The sequence below is a fragment of the Gopherus evgoodei genome, chromosome 9, assembly GCF_007399415.2.
Source record: "Gopherus evgoodei ecotype Sinaloan lineage chromosome 9, rGopEvg1_v1.p, whole genome shotgun sequence".
NCBI classification, from domain to species: Eukaryota; Metazoa; Chordata; order Testudines; family Testudinidae; genus Gopherus; species Gopherus evgoodei.
This window is the reverse complement of record NC_044330.1, coordinates 95,625,400-95,647,375: the sequence shown is the minus strand read 5'-3', so window position 1 is coordinate 95,647,375 and position 21,976 is coordinate 95,625,400. Positions and strand designations below refer to the sequence as shown.

Here is a 21,976-nt window from a genome sequence, read left to right as displayed (position 1 = left end):
GAAAGAGAGAAAAACAGGAGAGATTATCAAAAAGGAGAAGGACATTCAAAAAAGCAAGAAATAGAGACTCAACATGAAAACAATAGAAGAGAGATGGGCACATGCATCATTTCTAGGCAATTACGGATCTCGCAGGGAGCTGCTCAAAGTGCTTGAAGAAAACCAGACAAGTTAAAATTTGTTTAAAAAATACTTTTAATAGCATTATAAAAAAAAAATCAAAATGATCTAAAACAACCCATAATGCAGCAAGTAAAAGCAAGACGAAAAGCCCTTTCAGCTAATCCCTGGAAACCATGACAAAGTGAAACTGACCGATTTCAGAAAACATGCTTACATTCCACAGAGCTGAAAGCAGCAAAAGCTTAAAATATTTCAACTTCTAAAAAAGAAACCAATGCTTTTTTTTGGGAAAAAATTGTCTTTACAGTGAAACAGGATACCTGAGACGAATATAAATAAATTGCAATCAAGAGTTTTAATAGTCCTAATAAAACGAGGCCACGCCTTAGTTTCAATTATGAATTACTGCACGAGGTTAACTGACCACTTGAGTGACTATATGGATGGAAAGGGGACTAAATACACACATCACTCTACTGCTTTAAACTCAACTCCCCATTAACATCAATGCACATCATAGAGAACAGATTATATGCCAGCCTTAGAACGATACTATTTGAAATGCCTTGTATCAGTGTATGCTTAACTACTTTAGAATGTAGGACTATGTACAGCCCTAAAGCCAGGAGTTTGCCAGAAGATTTGGGGCAGTATGTGTCCCAAAAGCTTGTACCTGAATACAAAAATCATGGTATTCAGTAGAAACAATGAAAAGTTTACCTGAGTGGTATCTATCAATGTCGATCAGTAATTAGTTTTAAAATGAGCATGTGCAGACAACTGATTACAGCAAAACTGTCTCACACACGCATTGAAGTAACCAGCTCCCATTTAACCAGAAGGGTATTTGGGTGCGAAAGGGAGAGGGGTAGGAGAGAAGAGGATGTTTGTTTCAAACTTTGTAAGATGTGCATACTTCAGGTCTTTCTAGGTACAATTCTCTCTCAGCATATAACTCTGCGCAGAAAGATCATTTTTCACCCAGAATGACAATGTAAGTGTGCTTATCTTACACAGAGTTTTTAAAAGTTTAAATGTGTTATAAAAGGTGATATTTGCCAACATGGATCCTGACCCTGCAATGGGATCTGTGCCAGCTGAGCTCTGCAACCAGGCAGAGCCCAGCACACACAGATCCGACTGCAGGATCAGGGCCAGTAGGAATTTCAAATGAGTATTAAAATGTCCATTTTTAGGCCATTTGACTTGGAAAATCAATCAAATGAGAAAGACAATTAATATTTTACAGCTATTATACAAAACATCCAAGATACAAGGGAAGTTCTTAACCTCTCAGTCATGCCATAATCAAACCTAGGTGCTGTTGTCTTCTTAAACTTACCAATAAATATATTTTAATCTGTACTATTATTTGGACAGCACAAAACAGCAGCACAGAACTCATTTCCACATCCCTTAATAAGGGGGGGAGGGGTGTCCATTAAATGTAGGGGAAAAAATAGAGATATAAAGTTACAATGTCCAAAAACCTCATTACTGACTTATGTTACATGATTTAAAAAAGCAATAACCATCAGTACACAGGAAAGGCAGACTCATGAGGAAGCTATCTAAGAGAGCAGTTCTGCATAGGAAGACCAGGACTGAAATATTATGAGAAGCTGTCAGTTTATATTAGACCCTCCAATTTAACAAGTAAATGAAGGTCCATTCCAGCCCATTGTATTCAGGGATTACTATTCAGTACAGAGCCATGGATTACTGTAAAAGAAGGGCAAAAAAATGTAACGTTAACCAGAATTCACTGTCTGAGGAAGACTATTTTAAACATTTCCCCATCAAGAAATATACAAGACACTTACATGCAGACTGTGGTCAAATGTATATTTAGTGGTCAAAGTGTACCTGGCCCCGGGGTAAAATACTGGCTCCACTGAAGTCAGTGGCAAGAGTCCCACCCTTTCTGTGCAAATCGCGCATTAAAAATATTGTGCTGAACAGAAAACTTAAGCAACTTGGCAGCATCTGCTTAGGAACACACATGATGATCTTTTCCAGGCAATACTTTGTGTATTAAAAGTAAAAAAATGGACAGGTCCCGAAGAACAAATCACATGGAAACTTTGCAACATATCTTTCTTCATAAACACCAGTTTGTTCTAGCAAGTAAATATGGGCCCTAGCCATCCACGTTCCCTGAGTTCGGATCCAGAATTTGTTTCAATCCACTGTAGTCATAGGGCAATAACGTTAGGAGGACAGCCTAGACTGAATCAGATCTGAATCGCCCAGAAAGGGGGGCAGGGGAGATAATTGGATCTGGCATTTTGGTTCAGTCCACCTTTGGAAAAAGGAATAAAACACAGGGATTTTGTTGCAAAGACTGAATCCTGATTTGCGTTTTCCCAAAGTTTGGGGCAGAGGGTTGTTCCATCCTCTGGGTTTTGGCTCAGGCCCATCCCTGCAAACATGGCAAGTTTTGTAACAGTCACTTAAATTACTCAAATTAACCAAAGCACATCTAAATAATGATGGATTAGATGTTTATATATGAAATGAAAACAAAAAGAAAAAAGCCTCTATCTATAGGCAGCCACATTTCACCAAGATGCATGACTACAGTATTCACAGGCAATCTGTCATAGGGCTCAGGAGTCATGGCACTAAATGCAACCAACAAGTAGCCGTGCTCTCTTACCATGCAGCCGTGAAACAAACATGAGAGAGAAATAATCGTAACAATTTAGGACAGACAACACTAGTTCTGAAAGCGCTTGGCAAACGTGCTACTGATCCAGGGAACAGATAGCAGCGTTTAGCATCTCTTGTCAGTTCCACACAGGTTATTGCTGGGTTCTTCACCAAAAGACAGCCAAGGATGCAGACTCTTTTGCTTTTTTAAGAGTGATGAGAAGAGGAAGGGAGTGGGAGGGTAAAGATGGGCAAATAGGCACAGTGGCGTAACTGCATGTTAACTGAATGTGGGAGCATTCGGTTCTGGTGCGAAGGGAAAGGTTCTACAGGAAACCCGAACTGAAAATGAAAGAAAAAGGCAGATTAATGTTTTTATGGATTAATTTAAAAATAAAAAATAATATGGTTCCTAAGATACAAAATAAATGAAAATGTTACTATGTGTTAATAAAATTTAATTTGACTGATTACAAGACATGCTTTTCACACAAGCACACAAAGCAGTGGGATAAACCAGGCTTCTTTTTAAAACAATCCTTTTGGATCTCTGCAGATTGCAGGATCCATCATCAGTGGATCATTTATACCCTTGCAAAACGGTGACACTCTGTAGTACTCTAGGAATCAGTAAGTATTGTGAGTATTTTTTGAATTGCTGAAAAAGTACCAGATATACATACTAAGCTCAGCACGGACAAATATCCACTCAAAAGGCACTGTATTGCAATGGTGTATTTTGAACAAAAGAACTTTATTGGATTCAGAGCCCAGCACACAACAGCGACCAGTTACAAGGACTGCTAAAAGCAATCCAAAACCAACAAGAAGCAGTAATGTTCACTCCAACTGCATTTTAGCACTGCGGGGCTTTGTACTCTCACTAGAATGAACATAGCTGTTCTTTGAGCTTATTTTTCATGTTCAGATCCTGAAAAGCAAAGAATTGTTCTTTTCTTTGTTTTACAGTGTTCCCATCGGCAGCCAGAACACTCATCTGATCAGACAGCTGGAGAGATTTCTTTGGTGTATTTCAATCAGGATAGGACACTTCTGGATATCTTACCATTAAGTGGAACTTGGTAAATATGTTATCTTCAATTCAAATGCTTCACTTAAAGTCAAACATTTACTTTCTATTCTAATTAGGATTGTTTCCTCCCTCTCTGAATAAAACTAGAACTGGCTTTTATTTCTCTGTTTAAGAACAGACTGTGGGTTTGTTAATAGCTAGATCCTAAAGAGAGAACTTATTTTAAATAGGTTTTAGTATGTGTGTGTGTACTGGTCCATATGGATATGATCCTGATTCTCTTTATAAAAAGTGGGTAAATATTATGATTTTAAGGGCATGTTCTTACAGCAGTGCATGCAGCCTCTATTCATGTTGACAGGGCTGATGCTCCACCATCTATTTATCTGGTAGGAAACTGAAAAACTTACATGTATGCTTATTCATTCCAGCTCTAAGAAAAGTAAGTAGACAGCTGTAAACATCAATTTATTCTTCATCCATCCCAGAGAGATCTGGGTGGCTTTCCTTGTCTCCTTCAGCCAGACAAGTGCATTTCTCAAAAGCTGTCATTATATAAATTATCCTCCTCTTTACGACACAGACCCTGAATGCTGAAAGCACTTGCTGACTGTAAGCTGCATTAACCCTGTTCGGCATTGGAGGACATACATCCTCATGCAGACAATGAAGCCTCCCTAACGCTATGCAGCCCACAACATTTCCATGCTACGCATGTGGCAAGAATAGTCATTAGAGATGGAAGAGACCAATGATCCAATGACCAATGAGACTGCAGTCAAGACAAACCTACTTATGCAGGGTGAATAGTTTTGCAAGGCTGGTTAAAATTCCTTGAGGACTAACATACTGACCCATTTAAGGAAGAAGCACTTTTGTATCCTCTCTTAGGTTTAAGGCAGTTGGATGCTCCTGCAGTGTTCACGGCATGGCCCAGAGAGGCATGCGTCAGTGCATATTTACAGGGGAGGGTTTTAGAAGATTGACTGTATCTGGGGTGCTAATCTTTTTTGCCAAAAATCCCATGTTTAATATTAAAGACTACTAAGAACCCCCTGCTCAATATACAAAGCATAAATAAGCTTTCTGACCTCTTAATCTGACTTATGGAAGCCTGCAACCTGTGATTCTGGATCACTTTAGATAATCAACCTGAACTGGATTTTCACTTAATTGGCAATAGCTGATTTAACAAATAATTAATGCTTTGTGATTATTATGGTGCCTAGAGGTGAATGGAGGCTCAGAGAAGTTCAGTAACTTGCCCCAGGTAAACCAGTGGCAGAATCAAGAATAAAACTCAGTTTTGAAACCAAGTCCTGCACTCTAACCACGAGATAAAACTGATAAGAACAGACACTACGCTTTGATCTTAGCTCCAGGGAGCAGAGAAGTTTTCAATTAGCAATAATCTACTACATCCTAGATTAAAACAAAGCCAATTCTCACCAGCTAGCTTGAGTCTATTATCACCATATGCATTTCTATAGCAACTGTTACCATAGTATCTGGGAGGCCTACAAGCTTAAAGAATATAATTTCTCTCTATAGGGCTAAAAGAAAAGAACACAACTTTTAAATTAGCGACACAAGCTAAATGGCTGTGAAGCTCAAAAGGAAATGTCCTGACTTTTAATATTACAAATCAAAACAGTTCTACAGGAATAATCACGCACATTACTTTAAAGCATCTTCAAAGAACATACACACTTCACCTATGCATTGTAATTTTGTAACAGTGTATGCACAACAAGACTGGTAATACATCCACAGTGCCCAGAGAGGGTGAGAAAATGTACTGGCTTTAGGTTTGTTTTTAAGAACTGTAATTGACCCCACTGCAAGGTCTGTTTTAGTTAATAAAGCTTACCAGGACAATGTACCTCATGCACCATGCAGCAAACGGCAGTTAACTGTAAAACAGCACACAAGTAAGAACTATTGATGATGGAATGACAATAAAAAAAGAAATCACGTCATGAATTAGCGCAATTAATGAAGTTTGAACTAAACAAAGAAGTGAGAAGTGTTGGGAAAGAGAAGGGCTAGTTTATGTTCAGCCACTATGAAATGAAAGAGTTAAAGTACTGTGTATATAATCCATGGCTTGTTAGAGAGATTTACGATCTAAATACTGTAACTGAACATACAGGACAATATCAACTGTAGGATCTAGGTAGACAGCAAAGTACAATATCACATTTTAAAGACAGCTATTGTATTTGAGAGCCGAGAACCCTCTTACTCAATCACTCTGACCCCAATGTTGGCTTCAGAGCTCAATATCAACTCTTGATGGTGTTTTTCTGGGCCCCTAAGCTTTTCAGTGAGGAGAGTACTAACCCTTTCTGGCCTGACCAAGCTGAATTCTATGAATGATACATTTGGGGGGGCGGGGGGTGTCTGAACTCAGATACACAGAGCACACTTCAGTGCTTCTGGAGCTGTTTATACTGTAGACACACATCATGTCATGGAATAAGATAATCTTTCCTTCTATACAGCTGTGGCAAGATCAATCTTAGGGCAAAAGGTCTTCAAGCCATAGTGCAGATCACTGTTCCTGTTCTCCAAGTAACATTTCTATGGATGTCAGCGAGTTCTAAATGTGGAACACGTAGCAAGGCAAGAGATTCAGGGTGGAGGACGGACTTTTGCCCTCTAGATCACTGAATTTATCCTGGTCACCTCAGTAACAAAGTTGTTGAGGAACTGAAGGGAACTCAAAACAGAAGTAAAAATGACTAGGAGGCTGAAGGAACCAACATGGGAGAAAGGACAGAAAAGCTAATTAGTCAGCAGCCACAGCTTTACGAGAGTTGTTCAGCCTAGAGAAATACTCAGATTGTAGCAGATGAGAAGAACTAAGCTGAAACCTAAAATGGTATCTTAAATGCTGGGCCTTGTTCTTAACTGCTGAACTAGTGATGAAACAGCTACAAAAATAAAATCTGAAACAAAGAGGGGCCATCCTGTTGTGACAAGCATTCTCAGCCAGCTCCTCAGGCATCTCCCGTATTCTTCATATTAACAGGACTAATTGGTTTATTTAGGACTGCTGACTGCATCCAAGGTTTACTCTGCATTTGCATAGACGGTCTAGACAGGTGTCAATCATGGAAACTATAAAAATATATCACATTAGTTATATGCACAATGCTACTAGTACACACACAAGATGGCAGGGGAACTCTGTTTCAGGTAATGTACCATCACAGAGAAATGATAACTACCCACTTCTGGGTGGAATGACAGGCTGTTTAAGTATGCATGACTATGCCGCTCTCTAGTGGTTGCAGACTAAATGTTATGGACCCAGTTCTCCACTCTGTTACACTAGTTTTCCCACCAAAGTAATACCACTGCAATCTTCCTTTCAATCTTAATCTCTTCACCTAGTCTGAGTCAGACACCAGGTTCCTACATTTTTCCATGAGAAAATATTACCTGGCTTGTGTTGTTCTGAAGCAGCTAGAATTTATTAAGTAACACAAGTTCTAGGATCTGCATGTATGTATTGAAAGTGATTAGCTTCAATGGAAAAATGTCCACAGTGTAACCAGGAGCTATAGGAAAAGCTCCAGAGAAGAGAAAACTCAGCTCTCCCTTCACTTAAATCAGTGATACTCAGACCTCAGCGGTTCAGGAGCTAAATTAGTGATCAACGTTACCCAACTGAGCCACAGCAGCATGAATTCATTCTTTCATTTACTCTCTATTATTCTACCAGTAAGATGACTGATCAGGTGTTCTACGATTCACAGAATATCAGGGTTGGAAGGGACCTCAGGAGATCATCTAGTCCAACCCCCTGCTCAAAGCAGGACCAATCCCCAAATCCCTAACTGGCCCCCCTCAAGGACTGAACTCACAACCCTGGGCTTAGCAGGCCAATGCTCAAACCACTGAGCTATCCCTCCCCCAATTGGTCAACAACATAGTAACTTCGGGTGCTTAATAATTACATGACACGGTGTTTTACTATCATCTGCTGCAAAGAGCTGCAGGCGACATTGAAGAGCCATTTGCGGCTCCCCAGCCTCAGTCCGAGTATCACTGAGTTAAATAAACAGGCTAATGAGAGAAGAGAAGCTCCTCAGTTCATCTTTCGATACAGCCACCGCTCAAGCCCTGCTCTAGGTGCACAGTACCTCCAAGTACCTATCTACAGGGCTCTCCTTGCTTTTATACCTAACTACGGCAAATTGAGCTCTGTATGAGACCCATCAGCTTGCACCTCTCTAGACCACATGAGATCATTCCCGTCATGGTGCTCACATGTTGTCCACAGGCCAACATGGGAGGTCCCTGAACAAGCATCACATCAGGTTGGATTTTTGAATGACGTGGCATGGACAGAGGGAAAGAGAGCTGAATCCTACCCCCAAAAAAGAAAGACCCGACTAGGCCTGGTTTAAGGCACCCATTGGCTACTGGCAATCACATCATCACCTCGCCTAGTTAGCACTGTGTTCTTTGCTCTTCAAGATGAAATGTGATGAACAGCTTCAAGCTATTATTCAGCCATACGAGGGGCTGAAGGTTTGTCTCACTGAAAAGTCGGCCCTTAGGGATACCGGGTTCTACTGAGTGAGAAATGGTACTGAGAGAGGTTTAAATGAAGAGAACCCAGTTCACCTCTAGAAACTAATAAAGGAAAATCATTACCAAGAAGCAAACACCAGGTTAGCCACTTACTTTTTTCTCTCCTTTTCCCTTTTAAGAGTCTGTGATCCTCCAGCCTGCTGGGCCTGAGACTGGAGCAATTCAGCTGCCGTCTTCCTCTGTTTAAACGCGTTGACTTCATCGTCCAGAGATTTCTTCTTGTCCTCCAGCTTCTTTTTTTCATCCTGATGCAGCTTCTTGAGACGATCAAACTTTTCATGCAGCTAGAGTGAGGAAAAGGGGAAGATCATCAAAGGAGAACAAGGCATTAGCAACCATTCTATTCCAGAGAACACGGAAGTACTGTATTGATTCTTCCTTCATCTGACTCTTCCTGCGGGAACTGATTAGGATCCTATGAGACTGTCATCACAGGTTCACAACAACATGTTATACAGCCCATGGAAATCACATGCTTATTACAGTAATGCCTACGGCTCCCATTCTGCTACACAAACAGAGTGGTAAACAGTCCTTATCCCAAAATGTTTACAGTCTAGACAATATTTTATTAATATGTCACTGAGAAAGGTATGGATGGGATGGGATAAGCGGTAGGCACTGTTTAGTTACAAAAAGTAGCTGTCACCTTTTGTTTTTTAATTTATTTTAATCCATTTATTTTACTTTCTAATGGGATCTCTTAGTTATTTCTTAAATTCGTCTTAAGTACCTAATTCACTAATTAGAGGCTTTAACAGCTAGAAATGGATTACAGCTAATTCATGCCATAAACTATATTCTCACAAGCCACCACACTACAGCATTCAGTCCCCTTATGATGCTCAGGGAATTGTGTATTTAAATTCCCTGCACATGGAGAAAACAGACTGAGGATTCAGCTTCTTTCACGGCTTCAGTTTCACTCTTTGCATCTTGGCACACACTCACGCAGTGTGGAGGGCAGTTCAGTAAAGCAAATGGGAGAACGGACCAGTGATCACAACTGAACTCAAGGGTCCAAGTTCTCCCTAGGACAGACACAGCACAGTGAAAGTGGTGCACTTATTTATGGTGCTGTGATATTGTCTGGTAGCCATCACAATGGAAGAATGTTGCATTTTTCCTATGGCATGCAAATATAACAACCTGATTTCTTCCCCCATAAAACAGACATAACACATTCCATTCCTGAGCCAAATCTGGACCCTTCTCTCTTTACTGAGAGTCACCATGAAGTGAGGTCATGTTCTCTTCACATAATGGCAATTTCAGCACCAATTTTGTTGAGGTAAATTTAATGCTCCCAACAGTGGATGAGATTGGAGTCAGACAGAGCTCCCTTTACCTCTTTTTCGGCCTCTTTAAGTTCAGCTTCTTTCTCCTTGACTCTCTGGACAAACATTTGCCTCATCTCCTCTTCCTTTTTCTGCAGTTCCCCCAGAAACTCATTCCTCTTGGCCTCATAAGTCTCTTGTAAGCTAAGGAGGAAAAAAAAACAAAAAAAGCCCCAGTAATAATCAGTCGTCTAAATTCTGCTCTCATTTTGTGCATCTCCATTAAAATCCATGAGGGTGATGGTTGTGCTGAATGCATATGACAGTGTAGAATTTGACCATGCTGCTCTAATGTCATCAATCATCTCAAAGAGAAGGGGCCAACTCAAAACCCACATCCCAATACTTGCAGGACTCTGGGGAAGTTTGACTCCAGATCCACATTCGGCGGATTAGGTCTGCCTCATTTTGCAATTTGAGTGACTGTTAAAGAACAGCCAGTCATCTCCCAATGAATGCCCCAGTACCACATGCTCCTCAGGCCTCCTGCTGGGAGCAGGAGCACTGACTTTGCTTCAGAGAAGATAGAGTGCTTCAAACATTCCAATTCTATGAGATTCTTACATCCCCATTATAAATCAAGCACTTTTTTCTTGTGCTGCTTTTCCCCCTATCCCTGCCCCACCTTCCTCCTCACCCAGTCCTATTTTCCTTCTCCCACTTCTCCATTTCAGGTCCACCTCCATAGCCCTTGGAGGTCAATGGAAAACTTTCAATTGGGTTTGGCTCAGATCTTCACCATCAAATACTTCATACGCTGCTTGCTAATCCATATGTCTCCAAGAGCCTTTCCTTCCATGTCATCATTAGCTCTGTGCATTATCATACTACTGCCATATATTAAAAGGGCTTGAATGGATGGACTTTCCAGCCTCATGGTTTAATTAACAAGCCACAGTGATCCTCTCTGATGCAGCAGTTGGCTAGCCCTCTACCTCCATGGACCACCACCTTATTGTTCTAGTCCAGGGATAGGCAACCTGTGGCACGTGTGCCGAAGGCAGCATGCAAACTGATTTTCAGTGGCACTCACACTTTACATACAACAATAGTTTAGTTATATATTATAGACTTATAGAAAGAGACCTTCTAAAAACATTAAAATGTATGACTGGCACGCAAAACCTTAAATTAGAGTGAATACATGAAGACTCGGCATATCACTGCTGAAAGGTTGCCAACCTCTGTTCTAGCCTCTCCCCAGGTCTTTGCTGTTCCTGCAGGAGAGGTCTAGCTTAGCCATGACTGGGTGGAAAGAACAGCAGAGACCATCTCTGGACACTGGTTCGAGCAAACTGGCAAATCAATCAACCAAAGGGTTTCCAGATGGACATTTGTTCAAAGGGAAACCACCACATCATGCCGAGCAGGGGCTCCCATGGGGCAAAAGACTCCTCAGTTTCATAAATAGATTATTTCCCTTAGTGCTCTCTAATGTCTAGCATTCTCCTCCCCAACCCCCTCCCCTCATGTCACTCACACCCCATCTGCATCCTCCCTTCATTTGTTTACTTCCCCCACTTTTCTCTCATCTGGGCCCATACTGAGGGGTTAACTAGCTGTGGTGGTTGCTCTCCCACTCATTACAGACCAGGAGGGAGGGGAAATCAGCCGGGCTCCACAGAGCCCAGTGAAGATTCCAAAGATCAAACACTTCAGGAGGTTGCAGTTTTCTGCAGAACCAGGTCACAGAGCACTAACACGGTGTTATACAGTAGCCAGCCTCCTGCCAGGGCCCACCGTCTCTCTCTCCAGCTCCTTTCTCTCCTACAACCAGTGCTCCAGGGATTGTACCTGAATGGTTTGCTGTCTGGGTCAGTGTCTTTAAACCCCATTTCCTCCAGTTTGCATCGCCGGTACAGCTCGTAGTGGCGTGTGTGGGTCTGCTCACGAAGATCCTCCATGTTCACGCGGATCAGCATCTCTCTCAGCTTCACAAAGTCACAGTGAGCTTCATTCTCAACTGCACAAAGTTGTGAGAAGGAGTTACACAGAGAGAGAGAGAGAGAGACACACACACACAGGTCTTCTCCATATACCCCTCAGCCTTACACAACCCCATGAAGGGACTTCAATAACCCTTTCTGGCACTGAAAGTACCTTCTCTTAAGAGGAGCCCCACACAGCTATAACAATGAAAGATATGGACTGGAATGCCTAACAGGAAACTAAGGCACAGAGATGCCCAAAGTCAGCAGCAGAGCTATATCAGGGGACTGACAGGGACTCAGTCGTGCTTCCACCTACGAGATCACACTGACTCTGGGGAGAATGGTCCCAGCACACGCAGGAAACACCAGCGAGCAGCACTCACCCTGCACCGTGCCCCATGGATACTGACGGGCTTTCATCATTTTGTTTCCTATTTTCAGCTCCTCTGTGCTGCCAATCACTGCGAACGGCAGGTGGGCCTGAAACATTTCAACAGGTCTGTATTAGTCACCTTGTACTATGGCTACTTAAACAGTCGGAATTACCCACAGCTACCAAGTGAGACGTTGTTGAACACAGGCCCCAAGACACCATTTCAGTCTCCCTTCCACCCCATAAGCCCCGTCACTAAAGTGGGGTGGGGCAGTGGCCCCAGGCCAAGACAAAGAAGGGCTTTTGGGACCTCTGTTGCTAATGTTACGGCTCTTTACTCACTACTTGGCTCCTCCTGCCAGACATACACTCCCCAAGTCTCACGCGAGCTAAACTAGCTGCATTGTGACCAACTCTGCTTTTGTCCTAACAGGCTTGCTCTGCCTGAGGCGTTATTGCTGCGGGGGTGTGGAAGCAGCAAGAGACCTCTCGGAGCCTCCTTTGCTTTTTTCAGCTCTCATACGTTTCCCCTCTTTAAGACACTCGCGTGACATGAGAGAGCCAACTCAGTACTCATGAATGTGACCATCTTAAAAGTCCTGGAGGCTGTTCTGTGGCACCCATTAGTCATAGAACAGAAGCAGCCTTCCCTGCTGACACGTCTCAGTCCTGACAAGAAGGGACTCTCATGTCTATGGGGGTATGTTAGTCTCCATTCCCATTCGTACCTCGGCCTCTGCACCAAGCCTGCCAGCCAAGATGCCAGTTGTGGTGGTTTGTCTCGATGTCAGCAAATAGCTATTGGGAGCTGACATAAAACCAGCAAGATGGCAACTACCTGCAGTTATCGTGGCCTGCATGGCATTTGAACCTGCAACCTAGAAATAAAAGGCTCTGCCCATCACCAATCCTCAGAGCGCCCCAGTCTCGCACGAGAGCTTTTTGATCAAACTAGATTCTCTAACAGCTTTTGATCTGTTCACTCAGCCACCGGCTGCTTCATAAACACACCTCATGAACTCAATGGCAGCAACTGACTCATTCCACACTAGAGGGAAGGAGAGATTCCCAGGTCAAGTTAGGGGGACAACCAAGGAGACACATTTTGGAATAGCACAAAGGTGGGAGAATCCAAGTGCGCTCTGATTAGCTGGAATGTATTAACTCAATTCTCCTATAAGCACATGGACTCTGGGACTTGGCTTGGAAAAAGACAGGGATTAATCCAGCTAAAGCAATCCTAAATGGCATCCAGCTTGCCTGCTAATCCTTCAAAGAATGCACATTTTCCCCTGCATTTGCACATCTTGCAAACTTCAGAGCGATCCTCCCCACATGGCCATTTGTCTTTGCTGTCCCGGTTTTCAGGCTTTGGAGCATGATTTTTCCCTCACTGCGCAGGTGTCCAAAAAGGTTAATGGAGGCTGTTTTCCACCCTAAGCCTGAGAGATCTGAGTATTTCACCCATCTTTTCATTCTGGGATACTGGAATCCCCCAAGTAATAGAACACAGCATGGCCTAGTAGACTGAGCGTAGGGTTCAAAGCCAGGCACTTCCAGGGTCTATCCCCAGCTCTGCTACCAATTCCTTCGGTGACCCTGCACAAGCCACATAGCCTCTCAGTCTCAGCTTCCCATTGTAAAATAGGGACCAAACTTCGCAACCTCAAAGGGTCACCGTGCGGATGAAAGGTTGAAAAACGTAAAGAGCTCTATAAACATTAAGAGTCAGCGGCTTGTTGGTACACTCCAGCCCTCTCTCTAAAACCATCCAGAAAAATTTCTGCAGCCGAACTAAAAATGCTGCTCTCTTAATACATCATTCTGTCTGCTGTGTGACAAACTAGATCTGAAGGGTGGATGGACAGGGGGGTGGATAGAGGATTATAGCGCATTCTGCACAGCAGAGAACAAATCACACTCTGGATTTCATCGTTTAAAATAAGCAGCCAGCTCCTCTGCCCCCTCCCCAGCCTCACATGCTGGATAGCATGCAGTGACATTTGCTAGTAAGTGCCACTAAGCTGCACTGAATTCTGAGTAATTAATGTAGCCTTGGGATACCAATTACACCAGTAAGATCAATGACCTTGGCTTTGCTCACAGGAATAAAGAATAAGGATTTAAGCTCACAAGTAGGTTGAAAATTTGTTGGATTAGTGACAAGAGTCAAGACAGGGGAATGTGGAGAGATTTAGTTTTAAGTTGACAGGGCTGGCTGTCCCACTCACTGACACACAGAGCCTGAGACCAGAGATCTGCCCCTCAGTCCTCGAGCAGACGAGCATCGTGGGGGAGCAGGGGAGGGAGCACCAGAGCCAGCGTCAGCCCCAGTCAACCTGATGGATGGTCAGACGTGACGCAGGGTTTTGAAAGTGAGCAGGTAAGAAGGGGGAGGGAGGGAATCTCTGCACCTCGAGGATCCCCAGGAAAGGTGGGGTAGGCACAGTGGTGCACGAAGAACAGCTAGCAGGTTAGCGACTGATCCTGCCATGGGAGTTTGCCTGTTGACTTGAGTGGAGCAGGATTGAGTTCCTAGTCATTTTAATGCTGTGAGCTTCAAACAAAGGATTAGAAGCTATTTTCCACCAGCGCGTGTCAGCGACATAGGAACTACAACCCTCAGGTTTAAACCAGGCTAACTAAACTAACAAACACACAAACACTATGAAACTGCCTGTGAGCATCCACAATAGACTAAGATGAGCCTCGCAGCCTTCTCCTGGGCCATACTGATCTCATCCTGAAAGTCAGAATAGTGAAGACATGAATATACACCTCTACCCTGATATAACACTGTCCTCGGGAGCCAAAAATCTTGCCGCATTATAGGTGAAACCACGTTACACTGAACTTGCTTTGATCCACCAGAGCGTGAACTGCCCCTCCCGCCCCCCGGGAGTGCTGCTTTACCGCATTATATCAGAATTCGTGTTATATCGGGGTGGAGGTGTGCTGTATAAAACAAAGGCTGAGTGCTGAGATGGACCATGCAATCATTCAATATCCTGAGGATATTCTGGGCAGACAGCCACCTCTGCACTCCCACCGAAACCAACAGGCTGGGGATAAGTTAGCACAGACTTGGGCCCATCATGTTGAGATTTAACTCCCTCTGCATGAGGGTACAGAGAGCTTTAGGAAGTAAAGTGGCCAAAGGGAAGGATCCAGCCTCTCGGCTGGAAATCAAGACATCTGCTGGAGATCAGCTAACTATAAAGGGCTGGAAATACAGTGCTGTACATTTAAAGAAAACAAATAGTTACTCATTTGTGTCCTCATTTAAAATGTATTTGGCTTTTCGGACAGAAAAATTACAAACACCGCCCTGCACACACAGTCCAGAGACCTAAAAGGGAAACATCTACACATGGAAGTGGAATGAATTCATATTAGCAACTGCCCAGAAAAACAGGATATTACCACCTACAAGGTTATGAATGGGAAAATTGTTTCCCACAGCACTGTGTAGGAAGAGCCAAACACAGCTTCCAAAAAAAAAAAAAAAAAAAATTTGAAAGAAAAGATAAAATTGTAACTGGACTAGAAGAGACTAACAAGGTAGATCAAGAGCCAAACTCTGCCCTCTGTTACACTGGCATAAATCAAGAATAACTTTGACAATATTGCTGCAGGTATGTAAGTGGCATAACTAAGAACAGAATGTGACATTTAGCCTATGTAGGCATTTACGCTGTGTTCGTCGACGTGGTACGGGTCATCGTCAGTCCACATTGAAGTACAACTGTTAGAAATTGTCAAAGAAAATTCTGTACTTAAAGTGCAGAGACTACAGGTGTCTTTCCAGGACTAGAAAATACTCCTTCCAGAGACTGTGACATCATCTCCTAAGCAGTTGACAGCCTTCCATTGGACAGCTGGCCTGAATTTAGTCATGAAGACAAGGTGGATTCTCATCTTGGTGTCATTCTTTTGGTTACTGTATTTCTCAGCATATGAGAGAGAGAGAGAGAGAGTGTGGATGTGTATATAATACAAATTACAGTTCACGTGCTTCCTGCTGCTGACCCTTTTCCTTCAATAACCCATGAGTTATTTTAGATTATGACTGTCTACTGGCTCTCATCTTGAGTTTTTTCTTGCATTTCTGTTGTTCCCAGCCTGGTGGATGCTACACAAGAATTCCTGGACCTGTGCTTTTGGCTTTTTAGGATCTTCATAACCACCACTCACTTGGCCTATTTTCAGCCCTTTGTTTTTGCCATTGATTTGCTTGACATTCAGATATCAGGAAGGTCTGGCTGGGCACCACACAGGACATGTTTACAGTCCAGGCATTGCATTGCTGGATGTTGGTCACCCTTTCTGAAGTAGGTTCAATTTTCCGATGACCAATTGGGTTGGCTGTTTTTAGAATCGTCTGCTGATGTTTTGAGAACCTTGCTTGGGAGCGCCAGCATACCGAGTTTCTGTCTGAATTCCTGTTCTTCTGTGGCACAGGATGCGTGAAGCTGCATTAGACCCATGGCTTCCAATTCAATAGTTGATCGAAAACTCAAGTACTGAGTCATCCAGTTTAGAGAGACTTGGATAACTGAAGGAGACCAGTTTGGCTAATACAATAGTTCTATACATGTCTGCCAATTAAATGTTCTTCACAGGTGTAGCGCAGGCTACGGTGATTATTTTTGCTCTGACATGACTCTGACCTCTATTAATTCCCCAAGTCCTGTTTAAAACTTGCCATTCACGTCAGCACTGGCACATAGTTCTTATGAGTTCCACGGCATGCTGTGTAGCACCAGGCTAAGGACCAAGTGAGAAGTGTGGTTATCTCAAGCTGCAAATGCTCAAGGTATATTACTGCCTTGAGGAAGTCTTTTCGGGTGCCAGTTTGTGCAATTATGCTGGAAACACACAGACTCTCGAGCCACCAGTCAGTTGTTGTTTCACAATGCCCGGTTTATAAACTGCAATTACTGCACAGTGCTAGCAGTTTACGAGCCTGGGAAGTCTCAGAGCTGGCTCCCAGCTTTTCACCAAGCTTCTTGGAAAGAATCAGTTCAGAAAGATTGTAATATTCATCCAATGAGCCTTCACATGTGTTTTACAAGGACATTCTTATGATATCCTGGATCTTTCAGATCTAATGTTCTCTCATCAGAGTAGTGCTTTACATTTAACTTCTTGGCTCTTTGCCTTCTGATAACAAACCCGGAGGCTTTATAAGTTTGCCTACTACCACATCTGGATGCAAATACCCTTACTAAAATCCTTTGAACTTCTCTCTCATCGAAGCAACACAAAGCACTTTACAAACAATCAAACCTCAGAACATCCCTAGGAAGTACACAAGTGTTATCCTCATTCTACACATGAATAAACTAAAGTAGCTTTTCTAAAGTCCCCAAACAAGTGTGCAATGGAAGGAGGAATACAACCCAAGACTTCTGGCTCAAAATCCTGTGCTCTACGCACAAGACAGAACACCATCTGTTTGAACAATTTTATCAGCTATCTGTTATTTTAATCTCAAGAGCAAAGTAGCTTCCTTCGCTATTCTAATTTTAGTTTATTTGGATTTTTACAAACTATCATAACAGAGTGGTCCATGCCATGCTCCTGGCACTCTTTACAAAACATTTTAAAAATACACTAAACAAGCAAACAGCTCTGTCAATTCCTCCAGATCAAATCAAGTATCCCAGCAACAGCATCAATATAAGAATTAATTGATTCTTCCAGTTCAGGAGGGTTTTGATTTGCACAAATATGAATGATCTGATAGTTAAGAGAAACTTAATTCTGCCCTTGGTATATAGATCTGAGAAGAAATAAGAAAAGGAATGGGAAGCCACCCCTTCTTTTAGGAAAGTCTTTCAAATGGGCTCATCTTCTTCTGCTCTAAGAGTAAAGAATCTCTCTGCTTTTGCCTTATGCACTATTATTATGGGTTTCAATCTCTCTGCCAGGTTATCTCCAGCACCTGAAGTCTAAGCAGATTCGTTATATGCAATTAATAAAATAGATTATTAGAATGCATCTTCCCCAGGTTTGATAAAAGACCTGAATCAAATTTAGATTCTTTGCTGTACAATCATTAGTCCTCATACACCTGGAAATTATGATTTCTATCAGTTTAATGTGAGGATTTAAATAGGATATTCTCTCTCTCCATTCAGCTGCTGGCAATTTACAGTGCATTTAAAATCGGTGATGGCAACTCCCATTCAAGAGAAGTGGAAAGGACCAAGGAACAGATGGATGGATATTTACCATGGATCTTAGCATTACTAAGAAAGTGGTGGTTATTCCTCTGTCAATCAGCAGATTCTCAGAGTCTACCTTTTCTCAACATTATTTCAAATCTAATATAGCAAGAGGATCCATGCACAGAGTGAGATCCAACAGCAAAACCATTCAAATGGCAAGATTAAACCACAACAGAAAATACAGAAAGCAGCCACAGTAGGTAGCATACCTATCTAATAAAGCATTCTTAGCACTTCCCATCACATTTTTCCAGATAGACATTATCCAGATGGGAAAGTGAGGCAGAGGTTAAGTGACACACCCAACATCATGAAGCAGACAGTGTCAGAACCTGGGCCACAATCCAGGGTTCTCCAACGTCCTGTCCTGTGTTCCAACCCTTTGCAATGCTGGCTCCTTTTCACTCGCTCTCCTTATATAAAGCCAGATATTGTCCAAATACCGTTGGAGAGAAAATGCCTTTTCCATCAAAAGTCTTCAGAAAATGACAGATGTGAGGAGACGAGAACATGAGGGTGCCAGTTTTCAAGAGGGCCAAGGTATTTACAGGGACAGTTTGCCCTCTGTTCAGACAGAGTGGCACGGATTCTCGTGTCTGAGCCACAATTCAACCACCAGCACAAAAACTGCCAACACAAGTTTTGTGGGTGCAAGAGGTGCCCATGAGAGGCAGTGTAAGGCTGCATTTTTGAAAGTTTGGCCCCTCTCTGCATTATGCTGTTTTACACTGGAAATCCAGAGCTGCACAGGAGAATCTCTGAGCCATAGAGAAAGAGCTGTTACTTGGACAAAGCTAATGTGCCATATGCCCTTTTGGGGAGGGGAACCGTTGTGACTGTTAGTTCCAGCAACAGTCCCTCTGCCTTCTTGTTATGGCCAAAAACATCCACCTTCATCAAAGCGCTTCCACTGCAGGGCAGTTAAACCACCCAGCCAGATGAGCTTCTGGTTGTGAAAGCATCAAGGCACAGCACAGAGCGATCAGAGCCAGCAAGGGGAGTTATTGCTGTGCAAAGACGTGGCAACATGAAAAGGAAGACACAGAAAAATGTATGACTCTGCAAGAAACAAGAATACAAAAGTACCAACCACTTGGGCAAACGACCCAGGAGATGGGGTGAGGGCGGAGAACAGCAGAGCGGTATGAATGCATCAATGTGTCTAACACAGACAACACTGATCTCAATAAAGCGTATCCCAGAACTCCACTCATGTAGTAGGGCCAGACTTACCCATCTGCCCTGACCTTCCATTTGTTTGTCAGCAGCTGTAGCATAAACACATCAAGACAGCCGCAAAGAGGCTAAAAGGATACATTATTTCCAACTGTGACTGGCCAGTCAGAGAGGTGGTAAATAAAGCATGGGATTCTGCTGGCCTGAGATGAGTTTATGTAACTCGAGAGAGGAGCTGTTTTGAAAAGACAGAGGATGGACCCCTCTGGTCTTCCCCTAACATCCAGTGACACACTTCACAGGCCTCGCTCCATTCCTGCAGAGGCGCCCGCCCTCAGGGAACCAACTGCCCGAAGCTAACAAAGCCCCTGATCCCACATCTATGGAGAGCATCTACCAATCCAGCCATGTTAGCAGCGTGCAGGGACAGCAGACTAGAGTCAGAGGGGCAGGGCGAAGGGGTAGATTTTAACATCCCCCATGCCAGAATTGATAGGAGAGCCTTTCAGTCCATCACACTCTGAATCTGGAGCAACCAGACTATTGAGTCTGGGCAGGAGGGGAGGGGGAAGAGGAGGCAACACACGAACACTAAATTGATCCCTGATGAAATTACACAGATACAGTGGAATTCCGCCCCCCACAAATGAATTTGGCCCAAACTGTCACTTTAAGAACAAAACCAACCCCTTTCCCCACCTTCAAAACAGTGCATCTCTTAAAACAACATGCAGTATCAGCACATTTTAAACTAACATAAGACATTAAAGGGAAGTATGAAATTGGCCTTAAAGGATGTTTTGAGGGAAGAGACGATTCTGCTTGTTTTTTTAATATTCATAATTCAAGCTGTATCTACCTTGCAACTCCAGGGACAACTGTGAGAACGAGTGGATTAGAACAGCACAGAGACTGGCTGCAGACTTGGCTGTTCAACACACTTTGGATTGAACTGAACTATAAATATAAAATTGCAGCAATATCTTCTTATTGCTCTTTAGAGTGGAATAAAACACAGTGGAGATCAAAATCAGCCCTGTGTTGAATGAATCACAGCAGCTTTGTTACTTACATTCATCGTCCCATTGATCTCAGCCACCGATTCATCGTCTGTAGGGAACTGGTAGATCTGCACCCCATTACTGACCAGCTCACTTGTGATTTTAATTTTGAATTTTGTCAACTCACTCTTGGAGATGGCATCAGATTTGGCAATGATCGGGATGATATTGACCTGAAAGGAATGCAGGGATAAAAGGGGATTGGTCAGTCACAATCACGAAAGGAGCAATTTCCACATCTGGCAACAAATCTTAGGCACACATGAAGAATTCAGGTGTACACTATGCAGCCTTCTCAGTAATGCTGCAGGATATTACATGGGACCCCGCTAATCTGCACTAGCATGAAGGATGGAGAGGTGGCAAGGAGCCCCGTGACAGATTAGTGAGGTTTCACATAGTTTAGAAGAGAAACCAGATGAAAAGGAATAGATGATTGTGGTGATCTGCCCCCTACCTTACTGTCGAGCTTCTTCATCGTTACCAAGTCCAGGGATTTCAGGGAATGGCCTGTGGGTGCAATGAAGTACAAGCAGGCATGGATACGGGAGTCATGGAAGTTGTGCAAGACTCTCTTTATCTTCAGTTCCTCTTGCAAGTAGGCTTCAAACTGGGCATCAATGAACTCAACGATGGGCTTATAGCTGTATGGGGGGGGGAAAGAACTGTACACCTTGCAATACAGAGCACTGTCCATTTATTATGCTCCATTATTAGAAAAGTCATCCACTGGCTACTAACCCACAGTGCAGCACCTAATCTCCTGTGAAACTTGCTCGTTTGTAAGCAGTTTGCATTGTGCTAGGACACTGGAACTCCCATACCAAATGGTCCTCTTAGTCCAGTACCCTGTCTGACAGAGATCAGTACCAGATGTTTCAGAGGAAGGTGCAAGAAACTTCATGAAAGGATGGTTATGGAATAACCTGCCTACAGGAAAGCTCCTTTCTCATCCATGGCACTTGGTGGTCTGTCGACTTATGCCTTGAAGCATGAGGGTTTATATCCTTATCTCACATAACTATGGATATTATTCTTATTCATATAAATGTCTAATCCTTATTGGAATCCCACTAAGGTCTTGGTCTCCTTACTGTCATGTGGCCTTGAGTTCCATGGATTTAACTGCACTTCTACTCTCTTGGGATGGCTTTCAACACCACCACTCATTCAGTCCTCCTACAGCAAGAAGTCCATTTCCCGCAACATGCTCTCCTTTAGTTTCCCTGTAAAGCGATTTGGAATACTGAGTGCCGGACACACTACATAAAGAGAGTATCACTTACTGGTCAAGATGGGGAAAAGGGTGTGCTTATTTAAAAAAAAACAAAACTGTCCAAGTAAAACCATCCATAGAGCCTCTGTACAAAGCTACAATTTAGGAGGAGGTTATTTCTATGATCAGCACACTGCTCTAGTGCTCTTAAATCCTAAGAATGGATGTACACTTGT

General features: G+C 43.0%; 1 protein-coding gene across 6 annotated transcripts in view; it reads right to left on the bottom strand.

Moving 5' to 3' along the window:
• The window catches only part of SEPTIN6 (septin 6), a 42,450-nt gene that overhangs the window by 1,013 nt on the left and 19,461 nt on the right, over positions 1-21,976 (bottom strand). For 2 of the 6 annotated variants that reach the window (XM_030575097.1, XM_030575096.1), the window contains exons 4-10: positions 20,982-21,168; positions 20,536-20,697; positions 12,065-12,161; positions 11,545-11,713; positions 9,762-9,894; positions 8,507-8,697; positions 3-1,845 (exon numbers count right to left, since the gene is read on the bottom strand). In XM_030575097.1, the coding sequence (XP_030430957.1) occupies positions 1,821-1,845; positions 8,507-8,697; positions 9,762-9,894; positions 11,545-11,713; positions 12,065-12,161; positions 20,536-20,697; positions 20,982-21,168 (964 nt within the window). In that variant the 3' untranslated portion in view covers positions 3-1,820. Of the gene's footprint in view, positions 1-2; positions 3,118-5,678; positions 5,722-8,506; positions 8,698-9,761; positions 9,895-11,544; positions 11,714-12,064; positions 12,162-20,535; positions 20,698-20,981; positions 21,169-21,976 lie in introns of those variants that run through there. The other 4 variants (XM_030575100.1, XM_030575101.1, XM_030575098.1 and 1 more) reach the window with 4 other exon arrangements.